Source organism: Pyxicephalus adspersus, chromosome 8, assembly GCF_032062135.1.
Source record: "Pyxicephalus adspersus chromosome 8, UCB_Pads_2.0, whole genome shotgun sequence".
Classification (NCBI taxonomy): domain Eukaryota; kingdom Metazoa; phylum Chordata; class Amphibia; order Anura; family Pyxicephalidae; genus Pyxicephalus; species Pyxicephalus adspersus.
In genome coordinates, this window is record NC_092865.1 from 50,471,861 (window position 1) to 50,494,069 (window position 22,209).

The following is a 22,209-nucleotide window of genomic DNA, read 5'->3' on the forward strand; positions in this document are numbered from 1 at the left end:
TTTCACTGCACATACGTAAGATCGGCAAATTTTCCTATTTGCGAGAAAAGGCTCCTTCTGCACGGAGATGCTCGAGCATGCACAGAAGGAGCACCCAAGAGCCTCCCGGGATATGTGACGTAGGTGTCCTGGGAGGATCTGCGCTCCCATTCATTCTTGACCGTCTAGGTGATCCAGATAAGGGGGACGGTGTTGCACCTAAAAAAAAAAAAAAAAAAACAACAGAATGTTTACCTTACATAATATGTTTGTCTACCTTTTTATGTAAAGTGAAAATTCTGAGTTTAGGTACGCTTTAACACTGTAAGCACCTGATGGGGCTGCCCTATCATGCAGGCCCTATGCCTAGTTCACCTGCTGCAGGCCTCCCTTTTTCAACAACTCTGGGTTTTTTATTCTATCCTTTTCTTCTTTGTAGATGGAAACAAAACTCCTCCCATATATAAAGACTCCAAATTTTCAAAGGAGAGGGGGGAAAAGGCAGCAACAAGGACCAATCAGGTGTTCTGCATGGAAATTGCATGGACACCCTGATAGGTTATAAGTGCAGAAGGACGTAGGGATAGGCTGCTGATGCTTTGGCACTGTCCAATTTCAGGCTGGGGATAAAGAAGTGACCAGGGTTTATTACTTAAATGCAAAAAAGGAAAGTCCGGTTGTGTAAATCTCAATAATGGATGAAGATAAAAACGAATTCTCCGGCAGGTAGAACAGGTTTCATGTATTTATTTGTTTGCATGGATTTTCCTTTAATATAAATCTCAACAAAAATCCAAATCAGATGTACATATTTCTTACATTTTTGTTATGAAATTGCCAGCTCTGGAATGTTCCCTCTGCTGTCACGAGAGCGATACTTAGCCATGATTACTGCTGTTATTTTTGTTTATACTGATCTGTAGCAACAGTGAAACGAGAAATAAGTTGCCCATTTCATTCTCAGCTTCCTGGCAGTTGCTGATTTTTTTTCTGAATCGTATCTCATAGAGAAAAAGATGTGGGAGGAAAGGGGATAAGACAGAATTGCTGAGCAGGCACACAGCTAATTACCTGCATGGCCCAGTCTGTGCACAAGGCAATCTGCCAAACTCGGGGAATCTTCCTTCCAGCACCGACATGGTTAAGGATTTATGAAACCATGACAAGTTGTCAAAAAATGGATGGAGTTATTTATAGAGTGCCAAGGCTAGAAAATGACAAACACAACTCACTGTGTATGCCAGGGGGAAGTAGAAACCAGCCAGTTGGAGTGGCCCTGGGGGCAAATGGCCATCTGCCTCAGCGGGTAAAGTGAGGTTGAAGGGAAATCCTAAATTGCCGGAAGCTGCCTATTTTTCGGGTGCGGTGAAGGCCAAAGAAAGAAGTTGCCTGTCTGTAATAGGAGGACAGTTATAGAAACCATTCAAGAGCAGGTTATGTGTGCAGATGCAGCTTTTAATTGGTCACATATTTCAGATGTCTGGATTTGGCCTTTCTCAACAAACAATTGGCATCTATAAGGGCATTCCAGAATGGGCAGAGCACTGTTCTGGGCTATATCCAGTAAGACCACAATTGTAAGTTTCTTAGCCCAATCAGATGTGCCTCAACCCTGGCCCGGAAATACAATGGCCACACACATTAACTCTTCCTGACGCATTTTACTTTACATATGGCCATAATTGCATAAATTTTAAAACCCAACCTGGGCCTCACTTTTATGTTAGGGCTGCGCCCCCCTGGCAAGTGATGCGGGACTACCTGGGGCACCGAGTCTTCACCAAAGAACCCTGCACGGGGTGATGTGAGGGGAACAACAGGTTATGCCCTCCAAGCTCTCCCGACCTGGGAAATCTCGGAACAGAGGGCTCTGGTGTAAGGACAGCCATGATCAGTAACTGGGTAGGATGCTAGCAAAAGACAAGGTGTAGACAGACTGAGTTCAGAGCAGACAGCAGGCAAACATAGTTCAGGTCCAAGCAGGGGTCAGGGCAGCTGGCAGGCAAGCATAGTAGGCATCCAGGCATGGGTCAGGGTAGTCAGCAGGCAATTGTAGTCTAGGTCTGACCAAAATTAGGAATCCAAAAAGGCACAATGTAGTGGAGTAAAGCTGAGCATCCAGCAACCAGAGCCTGAAACGAGAGGTATAAAAAGGACTAGCAGACGATAGCAGGACAGGATTGGAACCAGGAACTAGTCTGCTCATTGGCTGCAGCACATACTCTGAAATCCCCTTTAGCTGTGCAGAGCCTTAAAGTAATTGCAGGGGATGCTAGGAAAGACACTTCTTTGCACAGCTAAAGGGAGGCTGAAGATGCTGAAAGCCACTGGTCAAGCGATCAACGGACTGAATGGTAACATCTTACATTTTCATATTCCCAAACCCCCACATGTTATATACTGTGACTGTTGTTTCACAAACATAAATCCCTCAAAATAACTTTTTCCCAAGTGGCAGTGGTTTATTCTGCAAAGCTGAGTAGGGGCCACAACCCTTTAGCACATACAAAGATCTTGTTCAAGTTCAAGGGCTTTTCGGTTATACAGTTATATTACGACTCACTGCACAACTGCTGTATCTGTCAAATAGAGGCAAGTCTATGGAAATTGGCATTGCTTGCACAAAGCCTATGAAGCTATTATTTCTTATGTTTTTTTTTATTGCTACAGATTCTTTTATTTCAATTGGGCATCAGCTCCTTTGAATTTTGCCAATATCTGCTTTAGCCAAGCAAACTTCCAAGAATTACATCGAGCATGCCAAATGGTGAGGGAGGGCAGGAAGAATGTAAGTGTGGCTCATACCTGGAAGCACCAACTTTTTCTGGGTACCATTTGCAAAACTGATAATGGTGCGTTAAGTGGTGCTGGAGAAACTTATTTGTCTGTTAATCCTGTGCTGTGCACCACTGCAGTATCACACCCTGTTTATTCAATCCCGGCGGTGTCACTTGAGGCAGCAAGGAAAACAAGGAAATGGTAGCATCTCCTGCTTCCCTTTAGCCATGCAGCCTGAGATGTACAGCTTAACACTACAACAGGCAACCGGTTACTGTGAGCAGGGAGGCTATAAAGTCTGAGAAGTCACAGGTCGGGCAGGGACCAATCTGCTCCTAAAATCTCTTTTAACTGTGCACAGCTTCAGAATATGCGCTGGGGATGCTGAGAAGGTACATCTCAGGCTGCACGGTTAAAGGAAGGCAGGGAATGCTGCTATTTCCTTGTTGTCCTTGCTGCTGCACTGCCACCGGTGGACAGAATAGACAAGAGTGTGATATTACAATGGTGCACAGCACAGGATCGCTGGCCAGATAAGCATCTCCTAACACGTGCTTTGTACATTGGGTAAGATATGATCTTTGGGACAGGATCAAGTAAACCCCCATTGATGGTAAAACAAACTAGAAGATGAAACCAGGTGATGCCCAGTTCCACATAGCAGCAAGAATGCAAATATGCAGCTTCCTGCAGCTTGATTCAGATGACTGAAATCCAGCCAACTGCAATGTATGCATCCCATGGGGGTCCATAACCTGGACAGATCTATATGTATAGGTCATATCCAGGAGGAGACACGATGCACTCCAATGGAACCCAAAGGACTTTAGCCTATGGTAAATGGAAGAGTGAATATTTCAGCCAATCAGCAGGGTGGCCTGTCCCTGAGTCACTTAAAACATGTAATTTTATGTTTGACTTGAATAAACTTTGAATGCATGTTAGTGCAGTTGACATAATTGCGAGAACCAGGGAAAAGCTTCAAAGGATTCTTCAGATCTCCAGTAAGTGGGTGTTTAATATTAAACCTAGGCTCGCATTAATGGAAGACATTCCACATTTGTCAGCCAGTCCCCAGACAGGAGAAGATAGGTTACCAGCACCAGTAAGTGAGCCTCATACTCTCTTTGCAGCCTCCTGCATTAGAACGCGCTTTGTTTGCAAGATGCCAAGTTGATTTGCATTGTGCAGAAATGACAATTTTCTGTGGATCCCTCGTAAAAGGTAACTGACAAATGCAAATTATAATAACAATGAGAGCTGGCAGATGCAAACGCGTGGGTTGGCTGGGAGATCCTAACATTTAATTTGAGGAATGTGAAATAATAAAGGGCAGCAGTTTCAGTTTGATAAAAGGCCAACGCCAAGCAGATATTTGACAAAAAACAAAATTACATCCTGCGGTGCGTTCCATAAAGCTGACCTGATCACTAAAATATCATGTAATGGGGTAATTAGCTTTGGTTTCAGCGTGGGAATGTCATTAAAGAAGTAATTGTTAATACATTGAAATGTGCAGCTTTCTTTAAAAGATATCTAGGGCTCATGGTGTCAAAACCAGGCTGACAGCTCCTGGCCATGCACCAAACTGCCAGGAGAGGCAAACCGACTGTGTGCAACAAGATTTGCATGCAGTGCAGTTCTTGAGGTCACAACTGTGGGGCCAAATGCAACATGTTGCTTTGCAATCTGCCCCAGCTATATGCAAAAAAAGTATCCCAGCCACTGCCATTCACCTAATTGGTAAAGGTTGGGACCATAGTTGGGCATGCCTGCGACAGACTGCTGCGGCTCACTGTGGATCTGAAATTACCTTGGCATCACTCCCTGTCCTTCTCCAATTTGGGCTTAGAATATTAGAACAAATGGCCATTTAATACCCATTATGCAGCCATAGTCAACTGTTGTCGCCTTAAGGATACTTATCCTGAGAAATACCAGGCAGTCATATTGGACTGCATGTAGTCCAGAAATGGTTTCAAAGAGCAGCCAAGCAGCACTGTAGCAGATGAAGACCAGCATAGGGCATGTTGGAGCTCTACAAGGAGGCCACCGAATCCACAAAGAGAGCAAGTTCATATTTGCACCATGTTGGCAGATTGGAGGCTTTCCTACTCTTTTTAGGGAAAACCAGCTGAAATACTTTGAGCACCTTTATTTTCATGCATGTAAAATGTATTAAGCTTCTTAAAATTTCATTGCAAATCCTTTGGCAGGTAGAAGCGTTCACAGATATTACCTGTGTATTTAACGTTTAGCTTGGAGTTTTGCTTTATTAAGGTAGCAAATTTGCAAATAAAGAGATGGAGCTTTTATTTTTACATTTTGGCATCAATGAATGCATAGAGTTTGATTTCTATCTCAGGGTTTTGTACAGCCCAGAGGCGAAACAGTCAATTGCCTTTCCTCTTTTATGTTGGCTTACAAAGCAATATATCAGTCAAAGATTTGCAGCCTAGGTGCCAAAGACTAAGGCATCAATTGTTCTCCCAGCCTCATCCCCACTGAGCTGGGCTGGCAGATTTCAGAATGTGCACCGTCAGGACAGTCTGTATTCAGTAAAATGTAATATAGCTATGCTGCCAATCTTGATCTCTCCGGTCCTTTTCCATAATTGCCCTTGTCAGTAACTTTTCTCGTCTTTTTTACAGTGTTGTCCTTGCAGCGCCTCTGGATGTTGGCAACTGTTTCTGTGTAATGTAATGAAAAGCCACATTGCACTGGTAAAAGCAATGACTTCTGAGCTGGAACCCAGAATTTGCCCGTTGAACAGCCCCATTATGAGTGCTTTCAGGGTGCTCCAAAAACCTAAAAAGGGAAATATACAGATTCAACTCTGGGTGACAAGAGTTCAATATATAGATGTGTTGCTATCTTCTTATATCTGCAATCTGTTTTTCTTATCCAGCATTTTTTATTATATTTTAATGTTTTCTGCTGTTCTTTCAACCCTTCTCCTCTGAAGTCACTACCCCTGTGCATGTAGACCACAACCTGTGCCGATGGTACGCCAATGGATGTGCCACCATGGGTGCAAGGTCATTGTAGCTCACATATTGTGAATGCACTTCTAGAGTGGGGGAGTGGAAGACCAGTGGAAGCTATACACAGAGATAAAACTACAAGCAAGGAAATATAGGAAAAAAGCAAAAGCACCGTGTTGTCAGCATAACTGAGAGTTAGGAGCTCATTGAATTTTTGGCAGGTCAGTGGGTATTTTTCTGTACTGAACACAGATTTCTCTTTGAAAGATAGCAGATGTAACCACAATCCCAATTCAGCAATGTATTATAATTTTGGCTAGCAATATTTAGCAGAGGATATAAAGGAAAAGGGTAAGTTATGGTTGCTGGTTGACTAAAGCAAAGGAACAAGTCAGCAGGTGATGCCATTGAAAGGAAATGTGTCCCATTGGTACATAAGTGTGCTATATTTTCCCATTTTGTGGGGAATGATCTCCAAGAACTTGGTTGATACACCAGAAATGTTTGAAGTCTATTTCTACATGGAGGCCATATCTACATGGCGTTGAACACTTAATGTGGATCCTCATATGGATGATCATGGGCACGTGAAATAGAACAAATAAAGTTCATGTCCACATGGATCAATATGGGGATATGATAGCATCAATTGACCCAAAAAAGTCTACATGACTATACAGATTGATTGTCCATGCAACAATCTAAATATTTTACTCAACACAAGAATTTTTTAAAGATTTTGATCTGCTTTGTATAAGAAGCATTGCTTATTTTAAACAATTTTTGCTGACGTTATGCTTGAATAATAAATCATCATATTTGGTACAATAATCTTCTGTTTTCTTTAGGTCTGCTAAAATGTTGTGTTTCTGCATACAGACTGACTACCCCGACGATGAGCCTGATCGTCTTAGCAATCGGTTGTTGCAATATGACCCCATCAGTGATAAGTGGACGCAGCTTGCTCCCATGAAGTATTCAAAATATCGTTTTAGTGTAGCTGTTGTGAATGGGGAAATCTTTGCATTAGGTAAGCATTAGGGAAAGTAAAAGAACATGCAGAGGTATGCTGGGGGGAAAGTCTAATTTGAAGGGAACATCCATGCTCTTTTTTGTTCTAAAGGAATGGGGTGACCATTGTTCAGTCATTTCAGTAACTTTACAAATCTGTTAAGTAAATTCCTGGCACAATATACAGCACAAATATTTAGGAAGAAAGAGCTACACCTTTTATCAATAAAAAGCCATTCCTGAGCCCTAACTCAGTGACTTTGCCTAGGCTGGGATGATGCCATCCATCTACCAGTACTGTAGGCAGAAGGAAACATTTTCCCAGTCTCCTCCCCTCCATGATCAGACTGCAAAATTGTAACATCGGGCTTGATTTGTTAAAGCTCTACAAGACTGGAGAAGATAGATGTAGGAGAACCTTGATGAACCAGCAAACTTGAAATGGATTTCTTAAAAATGTTTGTTGCCAAATGTTTTTGATTCTGGACCAGATCCATTCCAGGATAGCTAGATCACCTAGGATCTCCCATGATATATATCCTCTCCAGCCTTTGGGTTCAAATCACCCAACCTGAATCAACTTTATACCAATCATAGACAAAACTAAATCCCCAATGTTACAAGCTGGCTTTTATGGTTGCAGTACTCAAAAGTCAACAAACAGATAATTAGCTTTTTCCTATTAGTTATTTAGTCCATGTTTTGATGGCAGTTCTCCTTTAAATTATTTACAAACACCCAATTTGTGTCCAACCTCTAGCGGCTTCTTGGCTAATTATGTGCTATAAACCGCCCTTTACACCGGCTCGTAAATACGGATCAGACTGTATATAAATAGCCGTCAAGTCACCTTTACATCTCTATTGCCATTAACACCAAGTGATGCGCACAGTCTGTGTGTCACGCATGGCTGAGCCGGCGAGTCAAGAGCAACCTCAAGGACGGCGTGCCAAGAGAAGCCTTAATGGAGCTGAATTTAACATGAGTTTCTGCTGGAACGGCAGATAAATACAAGAAATTTGTTTTACCAGCCTGCCAGAGGGGAAGGATCAGTCGGCAGACCTTAAAGTTGACATTCCTCCTAATGATGAAATATGAGTTTACATTACCGCGAAAGCTGGCCACACCATGACATTTCTGCAAAACCTGAAATCTGTGAATTAACATTTACAAGGGCGTTGAACAAAGCAAAAACACAAAATGAATCTGACAATCACTAGTGAAAAAGCTAGTAAACGGTAGCTGCATTCAAAGAGGACCAGAATACGCCATGTCCAATGGTCACCATATGGCCAAACATTGGTGTGCCCCTGACCATCAAACATTCATAGGCTTGATAGACATCCCATTCCAAAACCATAAACATTAATAAGGAGTTGACTGTAGTTTGGGCTATAACAACTGTTTTTGGGAAGCCTTTTTGCACGATTTTGTCTATGGGAATGGGTGCCCAGCTAAAAGAACATTCGTGAGGTCCTGATGTTGAATGAGAAGACCTGGCTGGCCATTGGCATTTCAATTCATGTCATTGTTGGGTCAGGTGCGTCAGGCTCCCAAATTCCTTTATACCAAAGTGCTCAACCCATATGTTTATGGAACTGGATTTGTGCACAGGGATACATTCATGCTGCAACAGAAAATGGTCTTCCCCAAACTGATACCTGAGGTTGAAAGTACACAATGGTCTAAAATGCCTTTGCAGGCTATATCATTAAAGCGTAACTAAACCCAGAGGATACTCACTTGTCCCTGTTCCATTGTGGGTGCCGCCGTATTTTTTCCTTCTTCCCTTTCATAATCCTATCTTAATTGGCCAGGCCGGGATAATATAACTTCCATGCAGCATGCCGGAGTTCATTGATTCCAAGGGTACCCCTAGCAACAAATGCTAGCAAAGGACCTGCCTGGTGCAAACTGTGACTTTAGGTCCTAGTACACAAGTCAATGTCCAGCTTTATCATGTTGTCACACACACTCATTGGGAATTCAAGGAGCTATGCTGCAAAACATTACATGGAGTGGTATACCATTGTCACCATCAGGTAATTATGTGAAATAAAAATATCAGCAGCTCTGACACTAAAAAAAGAACATAAAACAATAGTTTTATGTAAATATAGAGTGCAATTATTTATGATATACATTTACTTTTGCAAATTTTAGGAAATTTAAATGCCAAGCTTAAAGGGTGTGATTGATGTCCAAGTGTGACTGTTCTGTAGGTTCTTCCCTGGAGAAATGTAACTGGTGTTATAGATCACTAAATAAAATACTTCCAGGGCGCTTTATAGGTCAGAACTAAGCTCTAAAATTAAAAAAAAAAATCAATTATTCGTCTTGTCGCAGTTATTTAAACAAAACATCCGGTGCTTCTTCTGAAAAACGTCAAAAATGCCGTACTAAAATAGGATCAGTTTCCCCAGAAGATTTCTATAAAAAACACCCAACACAAGAACACAAAGTTGATTTTTGCATAATTAGGACAATAGTGATTTAATTGAGTCTATTTGAGTACGGAAGCTTGATGAAAGGCAAAAAAAAAGAAAAAGAAATAAAAGCTTTTTTCTGCAAGTGCTTTTCCAGCTTAGGAAGGAATTATAGACGGTGCAAACACAGATTCTTTGATCCATTCTGTTTTATCTCAGAGGATTTCTTAATAAATTCTGGCCTTCTGTGGATTAGGAAATTGAAAACAAAAGGGGATTTATGTTGATTCAACGACAATGACTACAGAATCTGAATTTCACCTCTTAGTTTTCTGGAATTCTAAGTCTAAGAGGTCTTTAGAAATCTCGGAGAGTTTTGTTCCTACCAGTGCAGTAATTGGAGCCTCCACTAAGAACTTGGGTTCTATGGCATTCTTTATTGTAAGCATTCCATTAAGATGCCTACCCTGAGATGCAGCCTCTGCTTCTGGGGCCCATCCAAGTCCTTGTGAATTGGTTCTCTCTTTGAGGGAACAATAGCGGTATTTTTAGCACAAACTGCAAACTGTAATTCGGGCCTGGGAAAAAAGACTTGATGTGGAGTTACACACAGATGGCTGGTGGGGTGAACTTTTGGTTTGGAACATTTATGTTAGCATAAAGGTCGGAATAAAAGAGTAGGTACACCTGAGCAGTTCTATTGTACACATATTGTGTTCCCTAAAGTATTATAACATTGGGGGAATCTTCTTTACCCCCCGTGATTATCCACTGGTTATCCACAAGGCAACTCTGTGCAGGAGGATGTGCAGGGGCCCCAACTACAACCTTCAGATGTCTGCAGTAAATCAGAAAAATGGCATTGTTGGTTAAACTTGTGTACCTCCCCACCCATCCCTTTCGCAAGATTTGAATGTAGTTGATGTCTTACCTGTATGGAAAATGCAAGTAGGGAGGCTTGTTTTGTGCCAATTATAATTCTTATCAATGGCAGATGAAGGAATTGGAGGCCTAAGCAGCTACCTTACCCTGAGCACCAATCTGTCTCAATCCATCCCTGACCCTGGGTTTTCAAAATTTCTCATTATTTCAAACAGCACTAGACCCCCATGCCCAGCCTGCATTTGATGTCATGGCTTATATGAAAACCTTTTGAGCTTCTACATTAGGGATGTTTAAACAGTAAATTGTAAAAGCTATCCAACAAACACTGGACCTGTGCTGAAAGTCCAACACCAAGCTGGGTTCTTAGCTAACCCTTTTTTGCACTCCATGATGTCATGAGTTCCTATGCCCACCCCTGCTAGGTAAGCCCTAGACTCCTTAAACAGGAACTATACTCAAAAATGAAAAACAAAAAACAAAAACACACTTACCGTCAATCCCGCAAGGCAGTCCGATCACTCCGGGGTGTCTGGTATCTGGTCCCGCATCGTCCCGTCATCCATCCCGGAGCCGGCGCTCCGGGCACCGCCATCTTTATCTTATCTTCCGGGTTCTTCATCCTACGTCACCCGACCCAGGCACGAGATTGGATGAAGTAGGATGAAAAAAATGTGCCGATCTTACTGCGTATGCGTGGGATTGGCAAATTTTATTCTTTCAGCAAAAAGACTCCTTCTGGGCACGCCCGAGATGCCTTTATGTAAAGTGAAAATTCTGAGTATAGCTTTAAGTTCACAGAAATTAGGCTGAAAGATGCCACGTGTCATTCATCTTGAAAGAAGAGTGGCGTTGAATCCCAAAGTGGTGTCTCTGGAGAGTACAGTGTCAGCAAGTGTTGCAATGAGAGCTGCACCTTAATACTTCAAAGCAACATATCAATCAAATCCAGTGCACCCACGATTCTTCCAAGCCATGTGGTCTCTATATGTTCTGTCTTTACCCTTTACCAATAGAAAAGAGCAACAGAAACCTATTTTGCCTGGGAAAGGATTCCCTCCGACAGGGGTGCAATGAGGGGTAAGGGGTACTTCTGTACTGGGTCCCAATCAAAAGAGCTTGACTTAATGATGGAACCTTTAAACAAGGGGAGAGGAGAGTCCAGGAAGTTTTATTAGTATGGGGCCCTGCAATTTCCAATGGCCTCCCTGCCCTGCAATCAAGGAATATTACCTGTGTTACCAACGCCATTACAAGAGACAGGACCCAATATAGCAATGCATTCTGGGACAAAGTTTGTAAGGGCTCCAAACTAATAGTAAAACGTTCGCAATGAATAAAGAAAAAGAAAACAAAGCATAAGAAAAGGTGCATGCTGGAACTATTACTATGCACTGCTCTTATATGGTACTTCATTTACCTGCACCAAGAGATTTCTGAATTATTTTAACCAGTTGTCTTCATAATACCTGGGGATCTGCAAAATACCAATGGTTTCGTAAAAGAACCAGACCTCATGCAAGTCTCCAAGCTGTTTGGATTCTTCCCTGCAAAGTACTGGTGGAGAAAGTTGATTAGCCTAAACTTCCCAATGCCTTTTGAATGATACTAGCGAATACGATTGTAGGTCTGACCTAACTATTTAATTTACCTGTTTTTTGTTCTTGCAGGTGGCATTGGTTGTATTGGTCCAGACAAAGGACAGGCCCGCAAGTGTCTTGATGCTGTGGAAATTTACAATGTAGATGGGGACTTCTGGAGAGATGGTCCCGCAATGCCATATCCTCTGCTCTCTCTTAGAAGCAATTCAAGCAGTGCCGGTGCAGTGGAAGGAAAGCTGTATGTTTGCGGAGGTTACCGTGGGGCAGGTAAGTGCCATAAATTATTATCATACGATTACATAATGCATACATTACATATTTAAAAATGGACCCCATCTCATAAATTTGTTGTAGGTCAAATAAAATATTAGGGTTAAACCTTTCATTGTATACCCTTCATTTTCATCAGACTATTACACTAATCTGTATAAACAAAAGAACACAACACCATATGATTGTTGTTTAGGTGGTTCAATGAAGATTAATATTAATGCTATATCATACAAAGACATTTGGTCTTTTAATAAAGCTCCCCAAGACTGGAGAAGATAGACTATCATGGGAGAACATGCATAACCCAGCAAACCTGGAAAGAAACTGATCTAAGTTTAAGAACATTTGCCAACTAATAGCAAATGAGTTTGAGGAAATCTATTCCAGAGTTGTTAGATCACCCAGGTTCTCCCATGAAAATCTATCTTCTCCAGTCTTGAAGAGCTTTAATAAATCAAAACCATCGTGCTCCTCCAATCTTTTGCAAATAGTTTAGGAAAGACTATTTTCCTTCGACCTGCATAAAACGCTGAACTCTACTAAGCTCTTTCATGTTTATATAAAATGCTGATTGCCAGCCAGGTCATCTGGCCTAACACCACTACCAGGCTTCATAAATATTCTGAAAGGTGACAAATCCCTAGACAAAATCTTGTACAAAGTCTTCCCAGAAAAACTTAACATAGTCATTGGCTTTGGAATGGCAACTTAAATGTTATGGTCAGGTGTCAGGAAACTTTTGACCATATAGTGTACTTTATTCTGAACCATATTGATATGGAAGATAATACTTGAAAGTGAAACAAGCAATCTCTCAGTTTGGTAAAGCCCAGGTAGCAAAGGTTTCTTGGTAGGCTAATAATCTACTTTGCAGTACATCCATGTCTGTTGGTGGTTGGAGATTTTGAAGGTAAGTGACGAGGACATTAGTGAATTGAAAGTCTTTGAAACTCCAAATGAATGAACCACAATTGCTTTACTAGTGTATGACATAAAACATTGCCAACCTGTTTTTGGGGATAAGGACTTTGGTCGTTAAAATCTGCTGACCGTGTACCTAATATGACAGAATTCTGGAGCGTCTGATGTGCTTGCAGTAGCCAGTGGGCTTTATTCAACCCAGAATTCCAGCAGTAAAAAGTCATTGTGAGGGACAGAAAAGTAGAGGAGAAGTAAATATATATTTTACACATGCAATTGCAGTCATTTCTATCAATCTACAACCACAATGAAGCTCACAATGGCCATACCAAAGCCAAACAGGTCCACTCATAACTAATGTTTTTGGGACATGTAGGTGGCAGCCATATTATCTAGAGGAAGCTTACAAAGCATGAAGATAAACATACAATTTTTAGATTGCCAGGGTAGAACAGAACTTGGAACCTTAGTACTGCAAGGCCAGTCTGCAGACCACTAAACCACAAAGCTTTGATACAATATTACCCTATTGAAAGACTAATACTGGTTAGTTGCTTCACTCTGCATGTCTCACCAAAGATTATTTTGTTTGTTTTGGATAGAGTAGGTTGGGGTAAGAACTTTAATGCTTTTTGAAAACCCACTAGGCAGATATACTCTTTCAAAATTTTAAAGCTGTCATCAGAATAAGAGGGGACATTGAGGACATCGGTGGCAACCATCTGAGAGGGGAATTCAGATCACTTTGTATTAATTTTAGTATGCTGGTAATCTTGATTTCTCAAACAAGTGATCTGTACATTGCTTGTTATATCATAACTTGGAGGGTGGAAGATGGTATGTCGTAGGAAAGGACAAAAATTCTTCTTCTACAATAGAAAATAGATGTTTTCTTCTTCTGTTGTAAAGAATTATAAAGAGCCTGTCATGGATAAAAAATGCTTTTATTCCAACAGTGAATATAGTGAGCTTTTAAACTTACGGTGCACAGATTTTATGATCTTTTGTATTGAATTGGTTAATACTTATTGAGTGTGTATCCGAATTGAAGTGTCCAGCGCATAGATCCCGAATAAAGGTTTTGTAATGGTGAATCACGATGACCAAAAAGATTCACTTTACAACAAGTGCAAAAAAGGTAACCTTGTTAAAGATTATTTGTAATATGGCTGTGTTCAGACCGGAGGTGATGGTTGCCTGTCGGTTTTTCCACTGCTTGGGAAATAAACTACATCCATCATTACCAAGCCGGCCAAGTAGAGAATGAATGAGGGTGGAAGAGATCACCGCTTACTGCTGCCTGCTGTAAAAGAATGAGCAGAGTGGAGCAGGTGGCTGGAAAGATGCTACCCACCAAGGGCTGCACAGAAACCCTTGTTCCTGCCGTGGTTCTGAACCTGATCTAACAAAGTATTGTACAATTATCTAATTGTAGTTAAGAATTGTAAATGGCAGTACCCATCCAGGATGTGCCATTAGGTACTGTAAATGTATTCACTGCGGTTGTGTCCCCAACTCCAATCCTCCAAGCAGTGCTCTGGTGCCCCCTTTCAGTGATAGCTCTGAGGATGCCAAGGACGCATTGTCTTGTGGCACCATTGTCAATAGGACGGAAAATGATGAGAAACTCAAAATGTTACAGCAGAAGCTGAAAAGGGGGAAATGTTCCAAAAATGGCAACTGTCAGAGTAATTCTTTACATTCCTGTTGTGTTTCTGGGGGTAGAGAGTATAGAAAAATCTTCTCCATGTGGGCACAAACAGAAACTACTACTTGGCATTGGTGGAGGTGGGGGGTATTGCTGTCTGCCATCTCATCAAGGTCACCCCTCTGATTTTCTCTCTCTCTGGACAGCAGGATAAGAATTATAGGAGTAAGTGTCACTGGACCAGGAAGACACAACTATACAAACTTGACATATATCTAACTACTCACCATATATTATATTTCCTATGTATATTTCTTAACATAAGAAATGCATAGACAAGTATGAATTTAACATATTCAATGGGACCAAAAATCTATATGAGTTTATGTGAAAACTCATGCAGTAATGCAATATGGTGCATGCACGTAAGTAAAAAAATGTCATTACAGTGTGAACAAGCAAGATGGAAGCACACAGGATTGACTTAATTGTTCAATCAGCAGGCTAGGGGTAGATCCCTGACCATGTTGTATTTCCTAATTAAGTTGGAGGTCAAGGTCCTGTCTGTACTGTCTTGAAAGGATGCAAGAATCATTCAGAAGTACAGATCTTGTAAAATAGTTTCTATGTATTTATGTATTTCAATATTCCATTCGGTGCAAGCCCAGCTGTGGGCCTATTCATTTGTTTTTACAAAAATAAAACTATATTGTTTCTTAGATAAAATTAGAAAGAACCATGGAGGGGAGAGACTTCCTGTCACATACAGAACATCCTGTGTTCACAATGCACGTTTCAAGTCAATATTGTGTGTTGATATTTTTTTCACACATTAGTGGTTCCTTAAAGTAAACGTGTTATAAGAAATGTATGGGGATCACCATTGGCAATGCTGATACTTCAATACTTTCTGAGTCTCTGACCTAGAAAAAGTATGCAGTATATGGAATGGCAGCTGAATTTATCAAAAAGTAAAGGTATTCATATCTAAATGTTACAATTTGTGCAAGGTGCCAAAGGTAATGTGTTTAAAATTATATCAGTTTAGGTCTCAAGGTACCTTGTGTCCTCATTGCCATATTAAGGTCCTATTTGGTACCTGTTTAGCACCTATTTTTCTGCCAAGCTCTGTTTAAGCAAGCCTGTACATAAAATGGCCATAGCCATTTGTCAACCAGGGTTCCTTCAGAGGTTTCTAGGGGTTCCTTGAGCAATGAGCAATTTATGCCTCTCAGGTCAGTTTAAATGAACTTTTGGCTATAAGGGTGACATTCTTTCCATTGGCCACCGCGCTATTGTACTGTGAGCTGGGAATATATTAAATATATCAGGGGTTCCCCTGATATTTCAGCATGGGTTGCCCCTGTTAAAAAAGTCAGGGAAGGCTGAACCATTATTTTTTGAGCCAGTTAATTCTGTTATCGCCACAATAATTTATTAGTCTTTCCCACAGCTCATACACCAGCCATTGCCACAATTCATATACTGACTGTTGCTGTAGGTAAATAACATATTTGCTATAGGTAATGTACTGGCCATAGCAACAGTTAATGCATGGCAATAGCCACAGCTACTGTACTGGCCATGGCCACCGGTAATAAATAAGACTTTGCAACAGATATAGTACTGACCATTGCCAAAGGTATTGCATTGGCCATTGCTACAATGGATGGGCCTGGTTTAATAAAGCTACCCCAGACTGGAGAAGATAGTCTGTCATGGGGGAAGCAGCAAACCTTTAATGGAGTCCTTACAAATCACTTGCAATTAGTTGGCAAATGTCTTCAATCTTGGACCAGATCCATTCATGGGTTGGTGGATTATCCAGGTTCTCCCATGATGATCTGTCTTCTCCAGCTTTAATAAATCAGGCCCTTTGTAACATTATTTGCTAAAATTAACAAATTCTTAAAGGTCAATGTTCATGAGTAATGAACAAGTAATCAACAAGTAAAAAAAAAGCTTTGTTTCCAAAAGCTCCATTTTCTGCACAACTGCATGTAAACCGCAAACGTAATCCTGTATGCAAGCACTATGCCAAACATCACTGATGGAGATTAGAAAGATTTATAAACCACTGACAAGAATTAATAATTGAATAGTCCAGAACATTAAATTATATTTTATTTCAATCAGGATAATAGAAAGCTATCACCAGCCTTTGCCGGGTTACTGCCCTCTGATAACCCCCGAAAAAGGATTACAGTTGCATTGCTCATCCCTGCACCCGCTGATAAAATTAGACTCTAATCCCTCATCTTGTTCGGCTCTGGAATGAACATGTCAGGAGGATTGCCCAGAAAGACATTCGTCCGAGTGTGTCGCAGGAAGATGCCCAAGTGTCTGAGCTGGATGTGATCAAAGCTGGCAGTGCTTGAATTGGTATTTTGATCATAGGTTGGGAGGAATGATAGAGAAATATATTCCAGGTACATCAAAGGTATGCAAATTCTTCTTTTCAGCAGCCACATGGAGAATAGAAAAGCTTTCCAGCATACTGCAAAGAAGGACACTTGTAGAAACAGTGGTCTCTCTGTAGAAGTCGAACACACCTCCTGCTGAGGCAGGGCTAGAATTCTCCAATCATCAAATATTGTCAGATTCGCTAATTGCTTCGCTCTATGTCTGATTCAAAACCTCTGTGGAAAGATCCCTGCATCTATACCTCTGCAGCATACTGGCCTTGGACAGGCTTTCCTCGACTCGTGCTGTAGCTGCTAAATAAAGCAAATTGTAATTTTTGCCCAGCTTTTCATGCACTTGGAATGTATTCAGCTGCTTTAAACTTAAAAGTCCCATAGACATTATACAAAAGGGGCCATGCTATAAAAATGTTAAGTATGATATACTTAGGGCAGGTTCAAATCTACTTTGGGATTGAGAGATCCTGCAATGTCTCCTAGTAGCTGGCACCTTGCCTGCCAATTGGTCACTTACACCCTAGCGTTGGTTCTTAAAGAACCAGCAACTGCACTGCATTTGCTAGCTGGTGGCACTGAGTGATACTGGTACAGAATCCCCTATTCATTCTCTATAGGGCTACTGCCGGCAGAAGCTACAAATAAGCTACATACAGCTACATATATATCTTCTAAGCGGTCCTGGTTATCTGGCATGAGGAAGCAGTAACCACACCACAACCTCATGGCCAGTGTAAACATAACCTTAGGATATGTTCAGACTATCAATTTTGCAAGCAGTTTGAAATGCTTTTGCTGCTCAAAACTATTTGTAAATAATGGGTACCAGTGGACCCAATGGGTCTGTTCATTATCTTTTATTCAACCCGTGGTTGGAGCGGCAGTGTTGCCACATGTATTTTATGGATGCTACATGTAGAGTCCAGGGGTAGTAGCAGAATAATATCTATCCCAGATATTAATAGTAGGCCCCTGGGAAGTGGGGAAGTATTTCATTTTTAGGAACTGCCTGTTTTGCACCATCATCAACCAATCAGATTAATTCTTTAAGTCTCCCTGTGTCATTCAGTACAATTGATTGGCTGCTGAGAGCAAATTTGAAATAAAGGTCCAAGAAACATAAAAGTAATAAAAACAGCATTACACTTTAATTACCTTTAATTATAATCGTTTGCAAAGCATGGATAAGGATCAAATTCCCCTTTCCGATCCTTCCCCTCCTATAAGGTCCTGGTTCCTTCTCTGAGTTCCTCTTCTTCATTCATATCCATTCATTTCTGTATCCTATGAGGAGTCCAGCAACTCCATTGATGTTCCTCTTCCAGCCAGCCAGCATGGATAAGGATCAAACTACCTGCAGGTCATTGCTGGTGTTTATGACCTTGGCTGTGACCCCTCCCCTCTCAGATCTTGGCCCTCCTATGAGGTCCCAGTTCCTTTTTCTAAAATAAATTCTCCATTGATATCTACTTATTTCTGTAGCCTCTGAGGGGTGCAGAGACTCCATTGGTGTTCCTCCTCCAGCCAGCTGTTCCCTCAAAACATTCCTTTTTATCCAATTATTTTTTAGAGAATAATGCGATTTGGAAATGATTTTTCTGTGCTGCCAAAATACACTTAAACCTCCACTAAACATTTTTTGCCATTATGTGAATGAGAATAGGGAATGTGATTTTAATCAGTTTGATTACAGCTGATGCAAAGTATGACAGAAGTCTGATTAAATGTAGCTGGGAGACAACATGGGATTATACTATTTGGGTTTTCCTTCCTCTGATAGTTTTTTTTTTTTACTTTTTCCTGACCTGGAAAAGCAGAACAATGTTAAAGAATAATGAGATATTCTGGCCAAAGGAGAAAATCCTGTTTTCAAGCAGTTATAATAGCGGCTGTTCTACCTGTACAATCTGTTCATTCTCTGTGCAGCCAGCACTGGGTTCTGTCTGATCCCCTTTATACTCCATAGCTTTGCCCCCGAGTACAAGACTTTCTTTTTGATTTTTCCAAATATTAACTCCTCCTGAAATGTCTTTACAGCACACAAAGGTCAGGCACAATTCAAACACCAGCCTGTAATACAACACTACCAGAAAGAGATGAGATATAGCCATTACATCTGCTGTGTCCTGGATTTTAAATTTTAACAGTTACAGTGAATAAAGGAAAGTATGTATATATATATATTTTTAAATCTTTTCCTGAAATAGAAAATAGTATTATATTATTATAGTATATAAATATTTTTTACATTTAGGCTAAATAGTATATGAAAACAGAATATATAGAATATACTAGAGAACTCAGGGGAGAGACACATCCTACCCTCTTACCTAGCAAAGGCAGGACAGCTCATTATACAGAGGTTACCAACGAGTATGCAGGTACAGCTGGACCATTTATTAGAAAGTCATGAGCATTATTTGTATCAATTTATAACCTGTAAAAAAAATTGTTTATATTATTCAATATGAAATATAAAACATCACTAAATAATATGGAGAAAAAAATCAGACTTAGGAGCGGATGTTTTTTTTTTTCTTGGTTAATAGGTAAAGAATGGCTCAGAGCAACAAATAAAGATATAGGGAAAGGGCCACATGGTAGGGTTAAAAGAAGTGCCAAGCAGATGGAAGTTTTGAGGTCAAATCAAGGAGGAGGTTACCTCATGGGTGGAGACAGGTTAAATGGGGGGGAACATGGGAGTGGCCTGCAGGATGGTGCAGGGAAGATGGCGAGTGTCCAAGGAGCCACCATCCCTAAAATATCATACAACCTATGCTGTTTTTGGTCTAGGAATGTTATCACAGCTTGACTGGGGGGTGTTTCAGGGCCGTATCAAAAAACAGATGGGGTAATTGTCTAAGCTATTTTATCCCTCCTAAAGTTTTCCAAAAGACCCAGGCTGATGATTGTGTAGAGTTAGGTAGATTACAATGCAGATTTAGGGTAATGGATAACGTGTTCCATTTTATGTTTATTTTCTAGTCCTCCCAAAGACCACCGAATATTGTATATTAGTAATATTGTAAATTAATGTTAAATTATTACTTTAATTATTGTTGTTTATTGTTGTATGGGTAATATGTAATAAAGGGATTCTATATTAGTAAATGGCTAATAAGGGTCTGGAGTCTCTCACCTTGTGACTTGCAAGTTACAATGTTGCAGTTTGATCATTGGGGAAGAGGAAACCTTGGAAATGCTTCTTTCTGTTTGCAGCAGACTTACCTCTAGGGCTGCTTAATAATAAACATACAGCTGAAAGGATACACTTTTGTTGTATATGGTGCAAGATTAGATTGTTGTATATTCATGCAGATTTGTAAAACCCCAGAAAGATCCAACGTAACTTTCTATTTTGCAAAATGGGGGGTTCTGCACCACTTTTGTATATATTTTATGGAATGCAACAGGCTGATGGAAACATTCATCATGGTTTGGATCTGACCATCATTTCAAACCCCTATTTATTTGACAGTGCTGTGTAATATGTTGGTGCTATATAAATACAGTTGAATAATAATAATGATAATATCCTATGTTCTTTCCAAACTTAGAAAGTGCTGAACTTTGAGGACAAATCTGCATTGTTCTGTTACCTTGTTAACGGGAATAATTAGGTTTAGTTTGCTGTAACAGTGGCAGAATGTTACTTAAACACTTAGGATTGTGGTTGTGGCAGTTACATACCACAAATTTCTTGAGCCGCCCACTATTCCTATAGACAATGACATTTAATATGGACGCAGCCCCTTGCAGTCCCGTATTGATTCACAAGCCAATGACATTTCTGGAATCCGTTGTTGAGCTCCTGCATCTTTTATGGCCGATGTACAGAGAGAGCGGTCCTATTTTGTTTTGGAAAGAACGATCAAGGGCTTAGCCAATTTTTTCCAGGCCCATGTGTGTTACATAAATATTTAGATAGATGCAAACTATAAATGAATAGTGTTTAAAGGTTTATTTCACGCAAGATTCACTTTTACCCATATTGGCTTTAGTTAGAGAAAAGAGTAAAAGTTGGGTAAATCTTGGGAAAAAGATTTAAATGTATTCCTTTTTAAAAATGCAATGTTTGTTTTACCTCATTATTGTTTATTGTATATCAGTGCTGATGGTCTCCTGTAGCCTCTTTGGGGACACTTTCTTTCTCCAGCATCATGGCTTTTCTTAGGAGGTGGAGGGTTACCTGATGGTTCTAACAATGGGTTTATGATAGGAGAATGAGTTTGGTGTCCCAAACCCACCCAAACTCATTCCTGTGGGGGGCCATGTCTATATAATGGTCAATGTCTATATAATGGGCCTGATTTAATAATGCTCTCCAAGACTTGAGAAGATAAACTAACGTGGGGGAACATTGGTGACACAGGATTTCTTAAAAATAATTTTGTAATAGTTGGCAAATGTGTTTGGACCAGATCCATTTTAGGTTCCCTGGATCCCCCTGGTTCTCCCATGATAGTCTATCTTCTCTAGTCTTGAGAAGAGCTTTCATACATCAGGTCCATTGTCTCTTAAAATGGCCAGTGGACACTGGAAGTCTGTGTGGCCACAAGGTGAACATGTGGGAGCACAACTATGTAACAGGAAGGGCCCTGAACTAGGACCTTTATGGCTGGCATATTATAAAAAAGACTGACTGAACATGACTTTTTAACCACTAATGTATTAAAGCTTTCAAGAGGTTTGGGTGATTGAATTTACCTATTCTTCTCAACCATCATTTCCCTACTGTTCCTCTAGATCAGTGATTCTCAACCAGGGTTCCTCCAGAGGTTCCCAAGAGGTTCCTTGAACAATGAGCAGTTTGTGCCTCTCAGCTCAGTTTAGGTAACACCAACAATCTTGTTGGCTACCAGTAAGGGTGACATTCTTCCCAATGGCCAGCAATGTAAGAGACATTCTTCCCATTGACCACCACACTAATGTACTGTGAACTGTGGATATAGGATATAAGGGCAGGGACCTGAAAGTCATTTCAGGGGTTCTTCCAAGTTAATGGCCATGGAAGAATGCACTTGAGGTTGTCAAGGGTTCTTTGGGCTATGGCTGATTGAAAACCAGCAGCATGACCCAGTTATCTCTCAAGCTGACTATAAGGGTGGCATTCCAACCACCATGGTAAAAGTTGCATTCTCCTAACTGGCCACCAATCTATGGGGCTTTTTCCCCCATTGACCACCAATCAACTGGTTTAATTAAGAGTTTCCTAAGACCCTAAAATTATTTTGTGTCAAGTTTTCGATAGAGCAGGGAAGGACTAGAACTCCTCCTGGGTTTGGT

The 22,209-nt window shown here is 40.6% G+C and overlaps 1 protein-coding gene across 3 annotated transcripts in view; it reads left to right on the top strand.

Annotated features, from left to right (window-relative positions):
• Positions 1-22,209, top strand: part of KBTBD12 (kelch repeat and BTB domain containing 12) — a 60,584-nt gene that overhangs the window by 24,307 nt on the left and 14,068 nt on the right. For 2 of the 3 annotated variants that reach the window (XM_072420548.1, XM_072420547.1), the window contains exons 4-5: positions 6,621-6,771; positions 11,731-11,928. In XM_072420548.1, coding sequence (XP_072276649.1) covers positions 6,621-6,771; positions 11,731-11,928 — 349 coding nt within the window. Of the gene's footprint in view, positions 1-5,408; positions 6,772-11,730; positions 11,929-22,209 lie in introns of those variants that run through there. The other variant, XM_072420549.1, reaches the window with a different exon arrangement.